Genomic DNA, 24221 nt, shown 5'->3' on the forward strand with positions numbered 1-24221 from the left:
CGTGTGCGTGTGAGCATGCGAGTAAGGCATCGACGTGGACCGGAGCAGCGTTTAGGGCGACGGATAGCCGAGGCAAGCACTCGGGGTGCGGTGCGCTTTGTTGGATGCGAGGCTCGGCGCGCATCGGTGCTGCGTCGCTTCTCTTCGAAGCGTCGTTGCCGATTCGGGCCTGGCCCCGCCCCGCACGGTCGAGTCCGGGCCTTTCCGGGCAAGGCGACCGGTCCGGTTCAAGGGCAGGTAAGAAGGGTCGGGACGGCGCCCCCTCATGGGGGCGGCGTTCCGGCCGGGCGAGATTGAGCCATCGGGCCGGAGACCGCAAGGATCCGCGCCGAGATGGTGCGTGGAATCTCGGCCCGACCAAACCGCCTCCCCTGAACCGAATGCCGGATGGATTCAACCTGCAGGCGACCAAACCACCCGAATTCATTGCTCGGCTTTGCGAAGCCGAGTTTTAATAATGTAATGACGCACCGAGGCTCAGATATAGCGGACTGTGATGATAAGTGTTTTGATCCGAAATTTAGAATAGTGAATAGGATTGGCAGAAGTGATTGGCAAAATTTGATGATTGGCAAATGATTGGTAGAATGATTGGCAGTGATTGGCAAATTTTGATTTGCAGGAAATTGGATGGGCAAAATTAATAGTAGGAGATGCCCGATGTGGTGGGATGGCAAATCCACCATCCCTCACAGACGGGGCACATGAGCGCTAGCTATGGGGTTTATGGCAGTGTAAGCTCGCCGAGGGAGGGTTTGGATCATGTATAGGGACCTAGAGATGACCATAGGTAACGGTAGAGGTAAGTAGCGACATTACACCTGTAGTAGGGACGTAGGTAGATTAGTTTGGATTATAACGAGGGAGCGCAATAGTATAAGTGGCGACTGGGAAGCGCAAGTTTCAGAAGGGAGTAGTCAGCTTAGATGATGCCGTGTGTTTGAGAATCGAAAGTGTATGGAGCAGTGTATAAGTGAGTAATGGTGATTGTGGATTGTATTGAGCGTGGAAGTGTATGGAGCAGTGCATGAGGAACAATTGTGGTTGTGCATTGTATTGAATGATTGAAGAAGCCTGGGAGAAAGGAGGGTGCAGGTGGCACCAGGTGTGATTGCACAGGTGTGCCAATGAACAGGTGGGTGCAATACATGAATGGCATGGAATACATGGAGTATGGAATGGATGGTGTGGAGTGAGTATGGCGGAAACTGTGGAGCGGAGTGGATGGTGTGAAGGTGTGAATGGGGAGGATGGACCCCTATCACGAATACCCGGGGAGGGTAGTTTAAGAGTTAGGTAGAGGGAGTAGGTAAATTGTGGTTGGATATTGGCATCTGTGGTGCGTGGTGGAAGAATGGTGTTTGGATGGGTGCATTAGTGACGTGGAAATGGCTGGGCGTGTGGCCTGTTAGTGTGTGTAGTTAAATGGGCACTCCGCCACTGTTAGGATGTCGGCCAGGTGAGGCCGCAGGTGGGCTCAGGGAGCTGGTAGAGTTGTGGATGGGGCCCGAGGATCCGGAGGACGGACCCGGGTAGCCCAGTGCCAGAGAGGGCACCGAGTGGGGAGAGCGCCAGAGGACCTTCCCCAGTTAGATAGGTTAGGGTAAGGAGCAGGTAAGCTCGGAGGCAACTGCAGTGGTGGAGGTGTGCAGGTGGGTAGACCTGCTGGGAGAGCCACACGACCCAGTCCTGAAATTGTGCAAAGCCACAGGGAGTTGAATCGGGGGAGTGAGACCCCAAATTGATGAAGCACCACAGTTTGGTCAATGGGAATTTGGTTCTTAAAACCGCATCGAGTAAGATGGCCAATAGATTGGCAGGGAAACACCCCGGGTAGTGTAAAGTGTGTTAAAGTCATTTAGAAGGTAGTTAGGATTGAGAATCTCCTCGCACCATCTACATCCACTCACCTGAGGTGACAGAACTCCACACCATGCCATGGTTTTTATTATTTTTGTGCAAATGTTTAGATTGTGAGACGCATCATGACGTGGGTGTGACATTGTGCTGATGTTCCATCTCTCCCTCCTTATGAGGATTGATGATGAATTGGTGATGGCAAATTTTGGATTAATGGGATTGTGACGAATTTGGTAGAGGAGAAATATGGGGAGGACGAGACGTAGTGACGGATTTGTAATGTGTAAATTGTTGTAAATATGGGTAAGGGCAAGGGTGGAGTAGGTAACAGGGGGGGGGGGGGGTGACGTACGGTAGGGACGAGCTTTCTCACTTCGCTCTCCGTGCGCACCTTGTTCTGCATTACCTGTGTTGATGTGTACCCTTGCGCCCTTACCCCTCACTCACCTGTCTTCTCTGTCTTCCTTCCCCGACCCATGGATCGTGCTCTCTGGGCACTGAGGGGAGCGTGCGGGAGTCCGCCATTGTGTGCCCGAATCCCCACAACCAGCTGCCTGCATCCACGCACCACTTATGGACCACATGTCTGTGGCTGAGCACCACTCATGGACCCCACGGGATGTGGCATGGCCCAAGATCTTGCTTGCGGACCCGGTGAGGTGGCACCAAGCCCACAGGTGAACCACTCATAGTCGGCCCCTGTGGGCCATAAATAAAAAACGGACACGTTTTGTGCATTTTTATTTCCATCAAATAGGCCGCAACCAAGAAGAACATGAAGTTGACAACATCTGGAAGAACAATGGCCAGCAGAGGGAGCCGAAGAGCAAAACCACCATCAGTTTTTTTTTTTTTTTTTTTGAACTGTGGTGACTGTGCACTGAGGTTGGTGCTTTATGGTGCATTGATGATTATTGGTGCTGGTGCGTCGATGCAGTGCATGCTGTCTTCCCCCCCCCCCTCCCCCAAAAAGAAAAATCGCAGGTCCTGGGTTGCAGTGTAAATACAATCAGCGTCACTTGTACATAATGCTCCCCACCGTACATGTTTAGTTTGAAAACCATTCCGCAATTCGGTTATCCTGTGGGCGTGGATCTGTTAGGTAGGGTGCAATGCAGCAGAGGGACATACTTATTTGTGTTTTAAAACTGTCGCACTCAGGGTCAGGTTAATTGTAGAGGGAACTACACCTACGTGTCACACTAAGTTAAAGTTTTATAGGCCCGGGACGTGCCTGGAGGATGAGGGTGCAGTGTTGCGGATTTGAGAATCCGTGCACTGTGTGTAATTCATTGTTGTAAATATCACCCTCTGTCAATTGTAATGATTCTTGTAAATACCTCCATCAATTTGTGTAAAGGTCAAAGGTCGTCCCCTTAGTTAATCCATCGCATGCACGTAGAAAATCATATACCCTTCTAAATAGTTATTTCCTTATTATGTGTATTAGCTTAAGGCTCTGTTTCCCATTAATTGACACTGCATTGCACCGAATCAGATAAGATAGAATCCCCTTTCAATTGCCACCCATAAAACGCAATTGCTGGCAGCGTTCGCTGCCCTTTGGGTGGGGTTATTGGCATCACCATCGCCCCAAACTCCATTACGCACGCGGTCAAGCCCACAAACAAGGGCGTTGCCCACCCCTCGTCATCAGAAGGTGGAGCCAGCGAGCCCCCACCAGCCAATCAGGGCTGGTGAGATACCATCATGGGCGTGGCACGGATTGATCGAAGAGCGCGTTATAAAAGCGCCCGCGCAAGCCTTTTCAAGAGAGATGCGTAAGAGTCCACCGGAGCCCAGTTGAGTTCAGTCCAGTTAAGGAGGAGCTGTGAGTCCAGTTGGAGCAGATAACCAAGGAAGCCCCCACAGCAGATGAGTAAGGAATCCACCGCAACTGAATCCACCGCAGCTGAACCAACCGCAGCTGAGTCCACCGCAGCTGGGTGGAGTTGAGCTTTAACGGCGGTTCGACCCGCGGCCGCGAAGCAACGCCGCAGTGCGAACGAAAGTGTAGAGAGTCGGCGGCTGCTCACTCCCGGCCCGGCCGTTCTCCTGCATCCAGCTGAACCTTCCAGCCCTGTGGTCCCACCTCCTCATCCGTCCAGCCATCCACCTCCTGCCATTCCTGTCATCATCCCCGTGTAAGTCTGACTGTCGTCTGTTTGTCCGTGTTGTCCCTGGGAATAAGTTAAGCTTGCATAAGCTAGAAATTGCTCTGTGTCCTTCTGATCCTTCCATTTTCCTGTATATTACTTTTATTTCTGCTCTTCTTGATTTTGGTTTGTGTAAATAGTAATAAATCCTGTTATTTCCTACTTTTGCCTTCTTCCTCTTCCTCGTCCGATCGTCCTTGTCTTTTCCATCATTGAATACCTGTGGCAAGATTTGGCCAACAAATAAGAATCAGGTCTAGTTTTTGCTAATGGTTCGAGCCGCGGGCTGCTAATCCACTCGGCAAAATAACATCTTGTCCGCGGTCTCGAACGAGCTTGCTCACCTGCCTCGTGGAGGGAGCTGGGCAGCTTCAGGACTCACATCGGTCAGTCGCAGGCAAGGGGATTAATCCCCCCTTGGTAAGGGGAAAAGGGGCCGACGGTGAGATCCGCAACATGCCAAATCCGCATGCCAAATCATGCCAGATCATGATTCATGTTCATGAATCATGCCAGATCCGCATGCCAATTTTTTTATAAATCCACGCAGTCATTTTCGACAAAGAGGGTCCAGATAGATGGACAGACAGTACCCAAAATATAATCCGCAGCCAGGCTAATGCCAGGATGGGAGCTAAAGAGCTGAGTGCAGTCAGGGCGAATTCACTGTAAAATGATAAAGCTGTAACATACTATTGCAGAGAGATCTACAGCTTTAGACACGAGCGAGTAAAATGATTTACAGACATATTGTTTTTTGCCTTCAACAGCAGTGTAGTAGCCGGAGATGCACGATGAACTCTATTAATGTAAATGGTTAATTTGTATTACATTTCAAGTAACATACTCTTGCTGTAAAAAAATATTAAACTTTAACAATCCCAACGACCTTTTATAAAGGAGAATGCCATTGCATGAAGATATACCATTGTGTATGGAATACAGTCACGTGAAAAAGTAAGTGCACCCCATGTAAAGTTTTGACTTTTTCAACATATTTCAACATACAGCTATTTGATCTTCATTTCAACAATATTGACAGATAAAGGTGATATAATATAACAAATATCATGAAACATTTACATTTTGTAGTCCATTGTATAATTTAAAGAAACATAAATGCAAATTTCCTGGTGGTGTTGGCTTAGCGGTTAGGGTGCTGGCTTGGGATTCCTAGGATCCTGGGTTCGAATCCCGGTTGATTGCTAAATTAACACCAGGGTGGTTGACTCAGCCTGTCATCCTTCCGAGGTCGGCAAATTGAGTACCAGCTTGCTGGGATGAATGATCCTGGTGTGTACCCCGATTTAGAATAGGTACACCGTATCCCTGCACATCGTAAGAGGCGACTAAGGGTTGGAGCCAGGAAGGGCATCCGGCCATAAAAACATTGCCTCAAACAGGGAACCATGATTGTCATGGGGCCCGCAAGGCTAACCCCTGCTCTAGCGGGGGAAATGTCCTTAAAACGATCATTCATTCATTCATTCATTCATAAATGCAAATTTCGCATGTGGAAAAAGTAAGTACACCCCTACATTTATCACTACTTCAAATACCTAAAATTAGAATCAGGTGCATCAGGTCAGGTGCAAATGATTAGAACATCGTTAGAGAGGATCTTGGAGGAACCTGTCTTATTTAAACCTCAGACATTTAGTTTGGTTTGCTCTTTGTTGTTGAAGTGTGTGGCGTCACCATGCCTAGATCAAAAGAGCTCTCTGAGGCCTTCAGAAAGAAGGTTATAGATGCCTACGAGTCTGGGAAGGGATTTAAAAAGATCTCCAAACAATTTGAAATCAATCATTCGCCTGTCCGGAAGATCATCTACAAGTGGAGAAGATTCCAAACAACTGCCGACTTGTTCAGGCCAGGCCGCCCCAGCAAGTTCAGCCGAGAGCAGACCGCAAGATGCTGAAAGAAGTCTCTAAGAACCCCAGAATGTCATCACGGGACCTACAGGTAGCTCTTGCCACTGTTGATGTCAAAGTGCACGAGTCTACCATGAGAAAGAGGCTGCACAAATTTGATCTACATGGGAGGTGTGCCAGGAAGAAACCTTTTCTGTCCAGAAAGAACATCAGCGCAAAACTAAAGTTTGCCAATGAACACCTAGGCAAAGACCAGCACTTCTGGAACAATGTGCTCTGGACAGATGAGTCAAAGGTAGAGCTATTTGGCCACAGTACCAGAAGACATGTTTGGCGAAAACCAAAGACAGCATTTGACCACAAGAACCTGATACCAACTGTAAAGCATGGTGGTGGAAATATTATGGTTTGGGGTAGCTTTGCTGCATCAGGGCCTGGGCAGCTCATCATCATAGAATCCACTATGAATTCTTCATTGTACCAGAGTGTGATTGAGGATAATGCGAGGCCATCTGTTGGAAAGTAGAAGCTCAACCGAAGGTGGACCTTGCAACATGACAATGACCCTAAACATACCAGTAAATCCACCAAGGAATGGCTGAAAAGAAAGAAATGGAGGGTTCTGGAATGGCCAAGTCAAAGCCCGGATCTAAACCCCATCGAGATGTTGTGGGGGGATTTGAAATGAGCTGTGCATGCAAGAAACCCCTCAAACATCGCACAGCTGAAAGAAATCTGCATGGCGGAGTGGGCAAAAATTGCTCCCTGTCGATGTCAGAGACTGGTAGACAGTTATAAGAAACGCCTACTTGAGGTTGTTTCTGCCAAAGGGGGCAATACCACCTATTAGAGGGTGTACTTACTTTTTCCACATGCGAAATTTGCATTTATGTTTCTTTAAATTATACAATGGACTACAAAATGTAAATGTTTCATGATAATTGTTATATTATATCACCTTTATCTATCAACATTGTTGAAATGAAGATCAAATAGCTGTATGTTGAAATATGTTGAAAAAGTCAAAACTTTACATGGGGTGTACTTACTTTTTCACGTGACTGTATGCCATTGTGTGCTGATGAAATACCAAATCCCTGCCCTGATTGAGGACTGTCTCTGCAGTGCTCTGCAATGAAGTCGGGACCTGCTTGGAGTAAATTTTGAAGAATTGTGGAAAAGTTCACCATTTGTTGTGGGCATCTTGACACATTGCAGAGGTAAGAAATATATGGATTGATGGTTATCAATCAATATTTTCTTATTGTGATGATAGATACACGACATGATCAAAAGTATGCGGACACACATTCTAATAAGTCGAATCGACTGTTCCAGGCACACCACCCATTGTTGACAGGTATATATAATCAAGCACACAGCCAAATCTCCATAGACAAACATTGGCAGTAGAATGGGCCGTACTGAAGAGCTCAGTGACTTTCAACGTGGCACCGTCATAGGATGCCACCTTTCCAACAAGTCAGTTCGTCAAATTTCTGCCATTCTTGAGCTGCCCCGGTCAACTGTAAGTGCTGTTATTGTGAAGTGGAAACGTCTAGGAGCAACAACAGCTCAGCCACAAAGTGGTAGGCCACACAAGCTCACAGAAACCGAATGCTGAAGCGCGTAGCGTTTAAAAATCATCTCTCCTCGGTTGCAACACTCACTACCGAGTTCCAAACTGCCTCTGGAAGCAACGTCAGCACAACGACTGTTAGTAGGGGGAGCTTCATGAAATGGGTTTCCATGGCCGAGCAGCTGCAGACAAGCCCAAGATCACTGCGCGCAATGCCAAGTGTCGAATGGAGTGGTGTAAAGCCCGTTGCCATTGGACTCTTGAGCAGTGGAAATGCGTTCTCTGGAGTGATGAATCACGCTTCACCATCTGGCAGTCCGACGGACGAATCTGGGTTTGGCCGATGCCAGGAGAACGCTACCTGCCCAAATGCATAGTGCCAACTGTAAAGTTTGGTGGAGGAGGAATAATGGTCTGGGGCTGTTTTTCATGATTTGGGCTCGGCCCCTTAGTTCCAGTAAAGGGAAATCTTAACGCTACAGCACACAATGACATTCTATACGATTGTGACCTTCCAACTTTGTGGCAACAATTTAGGGAAGGCCCTTTCCTGTTTCAGCATGACAATGCCCCCGTGCACAAAGCAAAGTCCATCCAGAAATGGTTTGTCGAGATCGGTGTGGAAGAACTTGACTGGCCTGCACAGAGCCCTGACCTCAACCCCATCAAACTCCTTTGGGATAAATTGGAACACCGACTGCAAGCCAGACCTAATCACCCAACATCAGTGCCCAACCTCACTAATGCTCTTGTGGCTGAATGGAAGCAAATCCCCACAGCAATGTTCCAACATCTTGTGGAAAACCTTCCCAGAAGAGTGGAGGCTGTTATAGCAGCAAAAGGGGGGGGGGGGGGGACCAACTCCATATTAATACCCAAGATTTTGGAATGATATGTTCGATGTTCGAGTGTCCACATACTTTTGGTCATGTAGTGTATATATTGTTGTGGTTTAGTGTTTTTACAAATAAATGTTAATTTCCCCCTCATAGTTAGTCACACTACAACATGTAGCCTCGTTTAAGCTCAGTTATTTCTTTGTAAGTGTAAGCATAGACCTTTCCTATGTTTAGTTTGCGTTGAGTAGAATAATGAGAGTTAGGTCTCCTTCCAATGCTTTATGCCGCCTCGATGCTTTGGTTTTTGGCGCAAATTACCACGAGGCCGGCCTGACAAGTCGATGCAGGCCGAAGGAAGGCGGGACAGGAGAAGTGGGAGTGACCGGTAAGCACGAGCCGCCAATCAGGGCTCGAGGGGAGTGGCGTACCACTGCGTCAGAAGGCGTGGTTTGGAACATTCGAGGCAGGCCAGGGCATGGCAATATAACCCTGTGCCCGAAGCCCCCACCTCAGTTATGAGGCAAGCCCATGCAAGAGGAGATGCGCTGAATTGAGTTGTGAGAAGCCGCGCGTGAGATTAAGTTGAGTTCTCGGTTGAGCTTGAGTCAGATCCTCCGTGGAATTACGCGAGTGAAAGCGCGCCGTTGTATAAATCGCGCTGTGAAGGACCGCCGTGCCGGGCAAGAGACGCGCATATTTTCCTGCGTGCCTTTGTTCGAGATACGCCCTGCGAGGATCCCTCCTGCCTGCCTGCCTGCCTTCGTCGGGGGACGTGCTGTGACCGGCAGAGGGCCACGCCGGGTGAGCTGTTCCTGAACGACAAAGCCGGCGCATTCAGCGCATGAACATTCCTTCCTTCATCTCCATGTGAGTGTGAATGGGCCCATTGTCTGGGACGATAAGTTACGACTGTATGAGATCTGCCCTGTGTCTCTGTTCTTCTACCGATCATTGTAAATAATAATTAAACGTGTTATTTCTTTGATTCGACCATTTCGTCCCTTCCATCATTGACTGAGCATGGTACGAATAATATCACTCTAATCGGGTTCCAATACCAAGGTAATAGCACAGACCACGTGGTGCGCCACCCACTCGGGTGCACTCAAATTACGCGTGGTTCGTGCGAGACTTGATCCCCGCTTCCGCGGCGGCGGGGGTACTTAGAACATTGTCCCGAAACCCTGTCCTGCATCTGCCTGGGAGTGGCGACTCAAGTCTCGTGGTTGCGACGACCCAAGGAGAACAAGGGGCTTAATCGCCCCTTGGTAAGGGAAAGGGGGTCGCGTGAAACCATAACATTTGGTGTCAGGAGTGGGATTGGACCTGGAGTGTGCTTCATGCACTCAAAATTACGAGCGACCGAAATTTAGTATTTAAATCCAAAATTGTATTCGTACCATGGCTGGCCAAGGTGGTCGAATGCCGGTGGGGGTAGAAAAGGAAAAATTAATGACTCAGGACCTGCAGAGACAGTTGGTAATGGAAGCAGAAAAGGGTGCGGCAGCTGGCAAAGAAGTGGCAGCACCTCGCACATGGTGGCGGAAGCCGAGCCCGCGGTGTCAGGGGACTTGGACCTATTTATGGCACAAATGAGGACATTTCTGATCAAGTGGGATGAAGAAATCAAAAAGGATACCCAGGGGGACAAACCCATCAGGGAAATGAACGAAATGTTTGATCAAATAAATGGAGACATGAAAAAGATAAGGGAGGAATCCAGGTGCGACATGGACACAATGGGGGAGGACATTGGGCGCAGGTTGAGCGAGGAGTTCGCAGTGGTACGCGACGAGGTGACGCGGTGTGAGGAACGCGTGGGGAGCGAGCTTGGGCAGAGCACAGCCAAATTGACGGGGCCTATGGAAATCGCGACGTGGGGTGTAGAAGAGCCGACGGTCGCCGAATTGGACAAAGAAATTTCATGCGCGCCGGCGGTCGTCTAAGAAAAAGAAACAATTGGGGCTGAAGAGACGGTAGAAGCAGAAAATAAATCACGGGAGAAGGTAATGGAATGCACGCAAAGTTTGGCTAGGTGAGGCCGCAGGTAGGTTAGCAGTGCTTGCTAACCCCAATAAAGGTTTACAGGTGCTGGCGAAGAAGCCGGGGAAGGAGGACCCCGAGGTGAGAAATAATGGCGTGAATGTGTTTGGCGCGAACGGGTTTTTGGCGCGCTTGGGACAGACGAAACCCGGGCGGTCGCCGAAGGTCCATTGTGCAGTGTACGAGGGCGACTGGCATGAAGTATGAGAGAGAGTGTGCGACGAAGCGTGAGCGAGAAAAGTGTGCACCAGGGTGTGCGATGATTGGGTGTGTAACAGGAGAGTGCACACCCGGGGGTGTTACGGAGTGTGTAACGAAAGAGTGTGCGCCGGGGTGTGCGATGATGGGGTGCGTGAAAGGTGCGAGTGCGCCGGGGTGGTGTGCACCAGAGAGTACGAGTACGGAGTACGAGGGAGAATGCACACCAGAGTGGCGGGAAAAGTGTATAACGGAGTGTGTGAAAGGCGTGAGTGCGCCTAGGTGTACAGGTACGAGGACGGAGTGTGAGGGAGAATGCACACCAGAGAATGTGGAAGGAAAGTGTGTAACGGAGTGTATGTGAGGGGCGGGGCGCCTGGGTGTGCGAGTGCAGAGTGGGTCGCGATGTGTGAGGACGCGGCTCAAGCATCGACACCGACCGGGGTAGCGTTTAGCGGGCTGGATAGCAGACGCGAGCCCCCGGTGAGTTGTGTGCAGCAGGGACCGGCTGGGATCGGTGCCGCGGCGGTTTCACAAGGACCGATGTGCACGATTCGTGCCGGCCCCCGCACTGTATGGTTGGTGCCGTGCCGTGGTGGCAAAGGCAATCGGCGAGATTCAAGGGGAGGTAGGAGATTTCGGAGCCGCGCACCTTTGCGGGTGCGGTGCTCCGACCGTGGGTGGTTGGGGTCACCGTGCGTGGGACCGTGAGGCCCCGCGCAGGGATGGGGCCCTGCACCTCGGCCCATCCATACCTCCCCCTTTGGATCGAAAATGCCGGACGGACCCAACATAAAGGAGACAAACCACCCGCATGGATCGCTCGGCCCTCCGAGGCCGAGGCGTGACGACAATGTACATCCACTTGGTGAGGCTCGAGTGTAGCGGACTGTGGAGAGTGGTGTCCCACACGTGGGGGAATGGTGGTGTCACCATTCTTCACACGAACAGGCCCCATGAGCATTAGTTTAGGGGGATGGCAGTGATATACACATGGAGGTGCCAGCAATGGTTACCTCCATGGGCCACCGAAGCTAGCCGAGGGAGGGCTAGGATAATGGTAGGGAATTAGAAGACTTTAGAGACATGAGAATTAAGTATTGACACTGTACTGTAGTGGGGACGTAGGTAGTTTAGGTGGATGATAATGAAACAGGGAGTGCATAGTGTAAAGGGAAGACGGGGAAGCACGAGTATTAGGGGAAGTAGTTAGATAGATGATGCTGTGTGTTTGTGGAATTGTGTGTGGAAAGTAAAAGGAATTGTGTTTGAGGTGTGTGAGCACAAAAGGTGTGTGAGAAAAGAGGTGTGTGAGATAAATGGTGTGTGAGATAAATGGTGTGCGAATAAGTAGTGTGGAATGCTTGGTGTGGAATAAAAGGTGTGGAATGCATGGTGCGAAGGAGTGAATGGGGGGAGATGGAACCCATTCACGGACGCCCGGGGTGGGTAGTGTAAAGCCAGTTGGAGGGCATAGGCAAATTTTTTATGGATATTGACACCTGTGGTGCGGGCAGTAGCAAGTAGTGCTTTGTATGGTGCGTGAGTATGTGGAATGGCTGGGCGTGTGGTTTAATTGGTGCGTATGGTTATTGGGGCACTCCACCACTGGTAGTTTGTCGGCTAGGTGAGGCCGCAGGTAGGCTCTGGGAGCCAGTTAGGGTAGTTGTGAGTGTTGCCCGAGGATCCAAAGGAAGGACCCGGGTTGCCCAATGCCAAGGTGGGCATCAGGTGGTAAAGTGCCAGGAGGGGCCTTCCCCAGTTCGGTGGTCGCAGGAGCAGGTAAGCTCGGGTGGCTAATTCAGTGGCGGAGGTGCGCAGCTAGGTAGACCTGCTAGTGGAGCCACACGACCCAGCCCCGAAATTGTGCAAGGGCACAGAGTGAAAATTTGTGGGAGTGAGACCCAAATTCAGATGGCACCACAGAGTGGACAATGGGAATTCGGGTTTGTAGAACCACATAGTTTAAAGAGGCCGATTGGCAGGGTACGACCCAGGGTAGGTTAAAAGTAAATGTCAGTAGTGTAGTTAGGATGAGAAATCCCTTCGCACGATCCACAGCCAATCACCAAGGACGAAGCTCCACACCAGGGCTCTGTAGACTGTTTGAGTTGTGAGACGCATCACTGCGTAAGGGTGACATTGTGTTTGTTCCATTCCTTCCTTCCTGGGAGGGATTGGGAGACTAATTTGAATTAGAGGGGAACATGGGAGACAAGACGTAGAGACGAATTGTAAATACAAAGTGGGCTCGGGTAGTGTGAGCCGACGGTGGTGGGGTATGGACGGATAGAGACGAGCCTGCTCTGCTCACTCTTCCGCGCCCCTCACATTGCATTACTTTGTTTTTCTGTGTGCCGTTGCGCCCTTTCCGCTTTGCTAGTCGTGCTTTGTCTCTCCCCCCACTCCAGGACCATTTTGGAGGTGGAGCTGTGCAGCACCATCGACCTGTGCAGCACCATTGCTGCACCTTGCGGCCGAACTGCGCAGCACTTTGCTGCTGCATCCTTCTGCTGCACCCTTGTTACATCTGTGCAGCCGAACTGTGCAGCACTTTACTGCCATATCCCTTTGTGTAACTTTGCTGCATCTGTGCAGCACTTGGCTGCCACAAACCCTTTGCTGCACTACACACACTATGGACCACAAGCTTTGTGGCCTTGCACCTCTGCTGTGCAGCACCTTGCTGCAAAATCATCTTGCATCTTCGGACCACTTGTTTTGAGTGGCGTTAATGTCACGCAGTCGGACCACATGAGGTTGGCCCTGCCTGGCAAAGAAATGAAATAAAAGCATTTTTTTGTGCATTTTTATTATGGTGTGCTAGGGATGAGAAGATGTGTAAGTTTAGGTAGCCCTGAAGATCAAAAATGGCCTGTATGCCGGTCCGGGGGCTAGCCGGTTTGATATATGCACACAGAAGAAGCAAGAAGCAAGATGCAAGAAGCAAACAGCAAATGTCATGATTTATGAGTGTGTTGTGTTTTTGCTGTACTTTCTCTCCCCTCCAATCTTCTCTTCCCAAAAGGACAGGTCCTGGGTCATAGAATTGTAAATAAATTAAGTTTCTGTGCTTGTAAATATGAAAATGCTGCCCAGCGGCTATGTGTTTAGTTTGAAAAAAAATTCCGGAATTCGGTTAGTTGTGGGTGCGAATCTGATAGGTAGCTACTCAACGCAATAGGAGGGACTTATTTAGTGTTTTAAAACTGTCGCATACATGGGTTAGAGTAAATGTTAGGGGGAACCACACCTATATGTCACATGTAAAAGTAAAGTTAATTTTGCATGTCATTCTCTAAAGCGGTCGTTTCATTTGTTGGTTTTGACTCGGGGACGAGTCTGACGAGGGAGGGGGGTAGTGTTGCGGTTTTGTGTTTTTACAAATAAAGGTTAATTTCCCCCCTCATAGTTAGTCACACTACAACATGTAGCCTCATTTAAGCTCAGTTATTTCTTAGTAAGTGTAAGCGTAGACCTTTCCTATGTTTAGTTTGCGTTGAGTAGAATAATGAGCGTTACGTCTCCTTCCAATGCTTTATGCCACCTCGATGCTTTGGTTTTTGGCACAAATTACCACGAGGCCGGCCTGACAAGTCGATGCAGGCCGAAGGAAGGCGGGACAGGAGAAGTGGGAGTGACCGGTAAGCACGAGCCACCAATCCGGGCTCTAGGGGAGTGGCGTACCACTGCGTCAGAAGGCGTGGTTTGGAACATTCGAGGCAGGCCAGGGCATGGCAATATAACCCTGTGCCCGAAGCCCCCACCTCAGTTATGAGGCAAGCCCATGCAAGAGGAGATGCGCTGAATTGAGTTGTGAGAAGCCGCGCGTGAGATTAAGTTGAGTTCTCAGTTGAGCTTGAGTCAGATCCTCCGTGGAATTACGTGAGTGAAAGCGCGCCGTTGTATAAATCGCGCTGTGAAGGACCACCGTGCCGGGCGAGAGACGCGCATATTTTCCTGCCTGCCTTTGTTAGAGATACGCGCTGCGAGGATCCCTCCTGCCTGCCTGCCTGCCTTCGTCGGGGGACGTGCTGTGACCGGCAGAGGGCCACGCCGGGTGAGCTGTTCCTGAACGACAAAGCTGGCGTGTTCAGCGCATGAACATTCCTTCCTTCATCCCCCTGTGAGTGTGAATGGGCCCATTGTCTGGGTAGATAAGTTAAGACTGTATAAGATCTGGCCTGTGTCTCTGTTCGTCTACCGATCATTGTAAATAATAATTAAACGTGTTATTTCTTTGATTCAACCGTTTCGTCCCTTCCATCATTGACTGAGCGTGGTACGAATAATATCGCCCTAATCAGGTTCCAATACCAAGGTAAAAGCACGGACCACGTGGTGCGCCATCCGCTCGGGTGCACTCAAATTACGCGTGGGTCGTGCGAGACTTGATCCCTGCTTCCGCGGCGGCGGGGGTACTTAGGTAGGTGCGAACATTGTCCCAAAACTCTGTCCTGTGTCTGCCCGGGAGTGGCGAATCAAGTCTCGCGGTTGCGACGACCCAAGGAGAACAAGGGGCTTAATCTCCCCTTGGTAAGGGAACGGGGGTCGCGCGAATCCGTAACAATATCATTTCGGAACATTGTTGCATATTGTCCAATCTGTTCCATTGTATCCATCAATCCTTATTGATGTATTGATGGAAATGGTGGGATAGATTGGATGATAAAGCATGTGAAACCACATTAGCATTTTGTCAATCAGTTTCCCATCACTCAGTACCCACCACCACCACCACCACCCCCACCCTCACCCCCAACACTACTCGTTTAATGACCACTTTCCCTTAATGATCACCCCTTTCCATTTAGGTCAGGTCAGCTGTCAGGTATGGGAGCATGCACCAGAGCAGCACGTCTCCATGTCTACTTTCCACTGTTACTCCAGTGGCCACCGTCTGGCCATCCCCCAGGCAGATGTCCGGCCCATCCCCATCTCCTTGAAATATCAATCAACCTGCTGCAACCATGAGGCACGAATTTGGCCCGTTGGCCTTCTCCAATCACGAGGTTCCCTCACTGAGAGAATATGGTGAGTAGGATCAGCGTCAGGAAAATGAGCCACATATCCATACTGCCACAGCTGATGTTCACAAATTATACAGGCAACAATTCTCATCTGAGTCTCTCTCAGCAAACGCTCGTTAGACAGAAATTCTAACCAGCGATAGCCAAGGATTCTCCGAAGAGACGTGGTACTGGGATGAGTTAAGTCTTTGGCTGAGATCCCTGGTCAGAGTCCAAGTCCCACATCAGTAAAGCAAGACTGGAAGCACAAAGGACTTAAAGTCTCGGACTTTGGACCTCATGCATAGGTACAGACATTGCCACACCACATGTTCCATTGAATCCATGATTCCTCAGGCCCGACCCAGACGTCTATCGACCTCTATCTCACAACATGCATGAATATCACTTAACTGTAAAAGTAAGTGAATCTCCCTGTGACCTCCACAACGTCACCACAGACAGGTACAGGCAAGATAGCAGCATCCAAGATATCATTTGAAGCCCGGATCTTAGTCTTGACCCAGGGGACCTGTAATCCCAGTGGCTCTGACACTTCATTCAGCCCCTTAAGGGCCCTGTAAGGATGTCCAGATTCTCTGCAAAGATGACCGCATCGTCTGTGAAATCAAGATCAAAGATTTTTACATTCCCAAATGCTGCACCGTAGCTTGATCTTTCTGACATGCTCCCCAAAATCCAGTCCAGACAAGTGTTGAAAAGTGTGGGGGCCAGCACACACCCATGACAAACTCCAGTAACAACAGGATGTAAGTCAGACATGGAACCACCACACCTCACAGCACTCTCAGTACTAGAGTATAGTTCAGAAATTGGATCGATCAGCTTTGTTGGTAACCCACAGAGACTGAGGATCATCCTGATGAGGGGGCATCCTGATTGACTGAATCAAATGATTTGTGGAGATCAACATAGGCTGCAAGCAGCCCCTGCTGAAACTCTCTCCTGCATTCAATGGGGACCTGAAGAGCAAGGATACAGTCAATCATTGACCTCTTTGGTGTGAAATTCAGACTGCTCTAGATGCTTGTGCTCAAGCAGATGCTGGTAAAATGATCAATAATTATCTGAGCAAAGACCTTGCCCGACACTGAGAGCATCGTCAACCCTCGGTAGGTGTTACAGTCCTTGCAATCACTCTTCCCTTTTCATAGAGGGATAACCAGGCCCCTATTTCAGTCAGTTGGGATGATGTCTGTGCACAAAACAGAGGACAAAACTGCATTAAACTCAAGTACAGCATTTCCACCAGCCATGAGAAGTTCAGCATGGATGTCACAAATCCCAAGAGCTTTGCCCCCTTTCAACTAGTTCACCACAGCCTGTGTTTCCACAAATGAGGGTGGTTCACAGTTCATTGAAGGGTCAGGAATAGGGATAGTAACATTGCTGACATCCAACTCAACAGCTGGTGGGTCAGCGTGGTAAAGCTGCTCAAAGTAACTGGCCCAGCGGGTGTTCACTAAAGACTCCTCTGTCAAGAGCCCACCACCCTCCGCTCTAACTGCAGTACACCAAGGGACATGCTTGGAGGAATGCAATTCACAGATTCCTCTGGAAGCAAGATGAGAATCACTTGACCACAGGTGTTGCTCTACCCTCACACCTTGGCCTCATTGTCAGCCATCAGAAAATGTACAGTTTTATGCCTCTGCTTCCTGAACAGCTCAGTTCTGTCATCAAGCCTGGCCCTGCAACTCTGGTCAATGGTATCCAGTACATCTTGGGAGATGAAGGTCCTCTTCATCTGATGGTGGGTTCCAAGACACCCCGTGCACAAATACACAAATGCACAAATCCGTGCACCGTGCATCCATGCACAAATGGCCTTGATGTTGCCAGGTGATGGCTCCCTGGCAACATCAAGGATGGTAGTTTTGAAGGCACTCCACAACTCTTCAGGATGCCCTGAAACACCCAGATTCCTTGGACCCCACTCAACGCGTATGCAACCTCTTCAGCTACCCTTTCACACTTGAGCTTGCCAACATCCAGGCTAGCCTGGGATGTTACAATTTGCTTGTAGCTTCAGAGTTGATACAACAAGCCTGTGATCAGTATTGAGGAAATGAGCACTTCGGTAGACCCTGCAATGCTAGAGTAACCTTCCACGACAATCAACGAGAACTTAGTGAGATGCGATCACTTGCCTCAGTCAGAGCAAATAGAGACCAGGGAAATGTCACCCAGAGAGTGACGAATCCTCATTCTCATAATACACTCGTTGGCCGGTGTTACCTCAATTACCATACGAGTCAGCTTGTTGGACACAGCTCCAGCAACTCCCTGGGAATGGTAACCATCAGAGTGAGAACATTCCAGACACCCACCCAAAGGGACAGCTTCAGGTTAACCCGTGGAGACCGCCGTCTGGTGGATGACACCTCAGCACTACCCTGACACACCACCACCACAACCCAACCCAGCAGGGTTGCCCTGTGGTTTTCCTCCAATCATCAAAAAATGGGGGTCCCGATGACTTTGTCCTGGTCCTGAAAAGGGCAGCTGCACAAGAGGTACTCACACGAAGCAGTCCTTCGTTAGTTTTATTGTGTGTTTTGTTTTTGTGTTTGTTGCAAAATGGTGTGTTTTTCGGTGGCCGGAGTGCAAATCCTGCCACCAGCCTCGTATAAATTGGTAACCCAGCTGCAGGAGGGCGTCCACAGACACAGTTGGGCACCAGATATGGATGGCCGTTGGTTCACTAGGAGCTCTTCTGCCCTTGAGAAGTTTTGTTTTTAATCCTGCTGGGTGTCCATTTAAATACGCCATCACCAGGAAACATCGTGGGGGGAGGGGGGGTTTGGGGGAGGGAGGGGAGAGGAAGGAGGGGGGAGTCAGTTTAGTCACTGGCCACTCCACCATAAAACAGGTTAGTAAAGCAAGTCACAGATCTGAAATGGCTTGAACTGACAATGAGTCTCTTAGTCCTGTCAAAAGCATCCACCTCCATTAACCCCAACAACTGCATGTCTCAACTGCTCGCATCCTTCCAGGTCTTTTCGGTCTTCTTCCTGCACTTTTCCCCTCAACTAAACAAGTGACTTTCTTGACAAACTCATCTTTTCTCTTTCTCCCCACATGCCCAAACCACCTTGGACTTCTCTTTCTCAAATCTTCCTCCGTACTATTAGCTTTGAGCCTCTTTTTTTTACCCACATTACTCTGTTTATCTTTAGGTGTGAGCCCACACATCCATCAGTGCCCACCACAAAAAATGAAAATTACCATTGCACCATGCACGTCAATTCTGAGTTACTCAAAAGGTTTCTTTCCCAGCCATAAAGGAACGGAGCTGCATCAACAAAACTCGACACGGAGGTTAGTCCTTCCGTGTATTTTCCAGCAATTAATTCATCTCGGTGGTCGGTGAGTTTCCTTATTCAATTTGAAATAGAAGTTGTGTTTTCGGTCTGAATCTTTTTGAAAAGGGACCAGTGCTGCGATTAAAGTGAAAACATTTGTCCAAAATGCCAAAACAGCCATCAAATATCAATATCATCATCCAGTCAATGATCATTGATGGAAATGATGAAAACATCAACGTTGGAGACTTGCCATTAATGGAGCCTCATGGAGTTTCCATGGCAGTTACAAACCAGGATACATCCTGAGACAAGTTGGTCAACCTTTTTCCCTCGACAGTCTACACCAAGGATTTTGGAATAACTGCAGCGTAACACATCCCAAAGGTTTTATTCTTTCAAATGAACACCATGTGACTTTGAATCATTGACATTGTGGGTAGGACAACTTGACGTGTCATTGACTTTGCAGAAATGTTGTGGCACTTACATTAATATATTTCGTTTAATGAACAGAATTAAATAATTAAATTGATATATGTGGGAAAATTACATGCCCAAACCAGGAATCGAACCCAGGTTTTCTGGAGAACCGTACCATTGCTCTGCCATCTGAGCTATCTCGGCGACCCTGACTGAGCATGCAATTTTCCCACATATATATCAATTTAATTATTACAAGTCAGGAGACGACGATGGTTCACGAGCGAGCGGTATTCAATGACAAAGGACGGACAATAACCGAAACAGGCCCAGACAGGCCAGGCCCGGAAAAGTCAAAACGAAGGTTACTGACCTTGAAATGAGATAGAAAAGAATGTATAATCAGTTATGAGGTTAGTTAGCTACACAATACCGAAAATTCGGTGAAAAATGAAATGAAAAAAAAAATGAAAAAAAAAATGAAAAATCGAGCTCCGTGGGGCCAGACACATGACATTGGCCTAATCAAATATCGAAACCCCTGTCAGATTCCACCAAACCCCTCGGAGAAGATGTTGCTTGAAATCGATTACTCCCTAAAAAGACATATTTTTCGGGCGTGGCTCCGCCCACAATGGGCGCAATACGCCCACTCTCGGCAGGACACAACTAGATCATGATATCAACCTCACACCCAAGTTTCATCAAGATCGGATGATATCATCGGGTAGTTATGCTGCGGACAGACAGACACACACACAGACACACGCACACACATGACGAATATAGTGGTCACTTGATAACTCGTGAACCGATACTTCTATGTCCAGCCGGTCATTCTGTAGCCTGGTGATGGCTCCCTGGCTGATACATTTTAAAATTTCCATTGAAATGGATATAGCTCGGCCTATATCGAACAAAAGGTAAAATTTTGGACATTGAGCGATATCTGCTTCATATAGCCTAATTGTGAAGATATATGCATTGCTGTATTTTCAGCCTGTGGGGTAAGGGCCATGGTTGTTTAATATTGGTCATTTTGGTCACTTATTAGCCCCCAATGGACTTCGTTCAAAACGGGGGCTTATGGATTGGGTCTTGTCAGTCCGTCCATCCGTCTGTCTGTGTGTGTGTGTCCGCAACCATATCTCGGAGATGTATGGACCGATTTTGTTCGTACTTGGCACAAAGACAACACATGATGGTATACATGAGCAGAAGATTTTGTTTTGGAATCCGACCAAAGATGGCCGACTGACGGCCTTTAACTCTGTACAGCAAAATTACGAAAACCACGAGGGCTGTCATTAACGTCTTATTCTTCTTGTTGATTTCAAGGAATAGTTTCTACTTCGGCATGGAGAAGCTGGCTGCGAATACGAGTGAGATTTTCAACGCCTCGCTCATGTTCCAGCTGTCCACATCTTTTTAAAATGTCTTTTCATTGATCTACGACTCATGTAGGACATCATAGATATAATATAATATGTTAGGCAGGATAGAAATTAGTGTACATTTGCATGAATCACAAAGACTCCAGTCGTTAGGGCTGGAAGGATAACCTAGAAGTTTGAGACATGAAGAACATGTCTTTCAATCCTGACAAATCTCACACTCTTACTATGTCTCTCCGAAAAGACTGACTGGAAAACCCTCCCATCTACTTTCTCAACAATCTTCTCCAAGAAGTTCTGTCACTCAAGCTTTTGGGTCTCACTATCTGCCATGATCTTTCTTGGGAAAACCACATTTCAAATCTGGCCTCTAAAGCCAGTCGCCGACTGGGCATCCTCCGTCGTGCGAAGTCCTTCCTTGGCACACCTGAGCTCCTCACCACATACAAGGCTTTCATCCGCAGCTCAATGGAATACTGTTCTCCCCTATGGGCCGGTGCTCCTGCCTCACACCTAGCTCGGCTTCACGCTGTTGAAACCAAAGCGTTCAGAATCATTGGAATCTCGCGCGATGAAGCTATCTCTGAGGGCCTTTCACTCACTCACCGCAGGCAGGTTGGTTGGTGGTCTTTCTATCTTCTACCGACTCCTCTCCGGCCTTGCTCCTCCAGCTCTCTCTGTGCTCTGTCCCCAAAATATTCCTACAGGTCGCACAAGATCTGCCAGCAACCCTCTTATGGTTAAACTGCCAAAATCAAGACCCTCTATTCACCTTCACTCTTTTATTCGTCTTTTTCCCCACCTCAGGAACAAACTCCCCCACTCTCTTCAATCCCACTCCTCCCTCCAGGTCTTTAAAACACCTGTTCACCACCATCTCTTATCTTCCCCCATCCAAAACCTTGATCTTTTCTACCCCCGCTAATTCACCCCAGATCCACTTTTTTGAAATTCCAACTTCTTTCCTGGAAGTCCTTGCAGTGTCCATATGTTTTATACCTCTCCCACTCCCCCTCCCCCTTCCCATGCCCCCTCCCCCTTCCCACGCCTCCTCCCCCCAAGCCCTCTCCCTCCCACAGTTCTCTCGATGCCCCTGCTCTCAAATGTTGTGTTTGTGTCCTTCCCCCTCTCTCCTCATCTTGTCTACCGCTCCCCTAATTTTGTGTTTTCTGTGTGTTTGACTTTTTGTACGATTAATGTTAGCTCTTTCTTGTATACAAAAAAAAAGTGTGTGCGCTCTCCTCTGAGCTGTCTAGCTTGGGTTTAAATCCTTACCGAGCAAGGAGCTGCATTGTTAATTTAAATACCATCATGTATTTTATTTTTTGGTTTTGCTTTGTTAGGGTATTGCTTTTGTATTTACTGCAACAATTATTTATTTCAAATAACCCCATGTGCTTTTCTTGATTTGTTTATTACCCTGCGCCCCCAAAGTGAAAAGCAGGGTTAGGCATTCGGTTGCGTTCGTACGTGTGGCGTGCGTGTCTGCATATTTTAAATTCATTTTCTTGGCACCACATGCCTCCGATTGACAATAAATTTTCACCTCGGGGGTGCCTCCGCCTGTCTAATTTTTTAAATCATAAATAGGACATCATAGGTCACGTGGTATGGATGCCGTCATGGAAAAACGTTACACCTCTATATATCCGAAACCACTCAATGGGAAAAATTCAAACTTGGCTCATTGTCAAGTACTCCCCATGGAGAATAACATATGTTGAACAGGTTGTGTGTGTGTGATGTCACCTGTGCCTTCATTATGACATCATAATTCGACAAGTATAATGCTTGATAGTATGAATTTTTTTCTCTGCAACTGTTGGTCTGATGGACACTAAATTTTCACCATTGGAGCACCTCCTCTTGTAGAATATTTTAATGATAAGTATGATGTCATAGGTCACGTGGTACAGGCGACATCTTGGAAAAACTCAAAAACGTTGCACCTCTAAATCTCTGAAACTGCTCCATGGAAAAAATTGAAACGTGGCTCATTGTAAAGAACTTCATATGGGGAATAAGTAGTGTTAACGAAGATGTCATTGGTTCCTTAATCATGACGTCATAATTCAAAAGGGACAACGCTTAGTCTGATCAATTTGAAATTTCTTGAATATGATCTCCACAACAATTATATTAGAGAATATAAATCTGTGATGTCATCGCTTACGTGGTGTCGTAGCCATATTGGATCAAAGAAAAAACCCCTTCAAAAACAGAAGAGTTTGCTCGCACCAAGTTGACTGCGCAGGGTAAGTATTCTATGAATACCATCTTGTTTATTATTCAATACTTTGTTATGAACTATTTATTTTTGTTAACAAAAACATATGGACAGTCAATAAACAGCCTAAGATAATGATGATAACTATGATGATGTTTCAGTCCTCACTGTTTCCAGTGCATTAGTGTTGCCCCGAGCACTCTCATGGCAAGGAATAACTGGGTTGTTTTCCTTTGCCTTTCCCAGTGATAGAACTCAGGGCAGGAATTTGGAATTATCTAGGGCGGCAGCACACCTGCATATTATTTTGTGAATCACACAGGCAGCAGGTTGTGATCTTTGATGCCCAACATCAGCAGGTGCTGGTGGATATTTGGACACAGACATGATGCCCCATTCAATGGAAAGTGTGCACTCATTGAGGCAAAACCCCAACCACAAAACACCATAGCGTATACAATGACGTTGGGAATCGAACCAGACAAGACAGCTTCAGGTGAATGCAGTACCTCTGAGCTTTTACCGTCAGCCCTACAGGAAACAATATTGTCAATTTTCGTTATCTAAATCCACCAGGTACTAGAATCATAATTAGAGAGCTTAAATACGGGTCTGCTTTCACCGAGTCATCTTCCAACTTCATAAATTAAAATACTTCAGACATAATCCGAGAACATCCCTCTCTGCTGATAATTCTGGAAGTTAATGCTCAAAGATTTGCCACAGGTATCACAATCATGAGAAAACTATTCAGACATTTGATTCTGCTGAATTATTGTAACATACCACAATGATTCCCACAATATCACCGCTTACGAATCACTGAAATAGCAGGACTACAAGACCACGTGTTACCTTGAACCAAAGCTCCTTGGCAATACAGGCATAGCACAGAGTCATGGTGGTAACTGGACCGAGGAACTCTACAGCCAGGACGAAGAGGAAGTACGACTTGTAGAAGAGCTCATCCTCGGCAGGGAAGATTTGCATGCAGAACTTGCGCTCTTCCCCGGTCTTGGAGGTCCCCTCTCGTGGCACCGAGGTTTCGCGCGCATAATAGGCTGCGGGAATGGCGATGAAGATGGACACGGCCCAGACCACAGCGACCATGATGTATGCGGTCGGGCGCATAACACGTGGCTTCAGAGGGTGAACGACCACCAAGTACCTGAAGGGAAATGACACAAGCGCACGATCATGCAACTTCAATCTTGTGCTCATTTGCGCAGTTTGGTAATGGAGACAAGGCAGAAAAGTGGAAATAGGATGAGGGTGGTGTGAGAAGGATGGAGAAAG

The 24221-nt window shown here is 48.1% G+C and overlaps 1 protein-coding gene across 1 annotated transcript in view; it reads right to left on the reverse strand.

Annotated features, from left to right (window-relative positions):
• Positions 1–24221, reverse strand: part of LOC137434699 (prokineticin receptor 2-like) — a 74288-nt gene that overhangs the window by 49072 nt on the left and 995 nt on the right. Inside the window, exon 2 of the mRNA XM_068127848.2 lies at positions 23781–24093. Within this exon, the coding sequence (XP_067983949.2) occupies positions 23781–24093 (313 nt within the window). The remainder of the gene's footprint in view (positions 1–23780; positions 24094–24221) is intronic.

The sequence above is a fragment of the Myxine glutinosa genome, chromosome 9, assembly GCF_964187855.1.
Source record: "Myxine glutinosa chromosome 9, kmMyxGlut1.1, whole genome shotgun sequence".
Lineage (NCBI taxonomy): Eukaryota > Metazoa > Chordata > Myxini > Myxiniformes > Myxinidae > Myxine > Myxine glutinosa.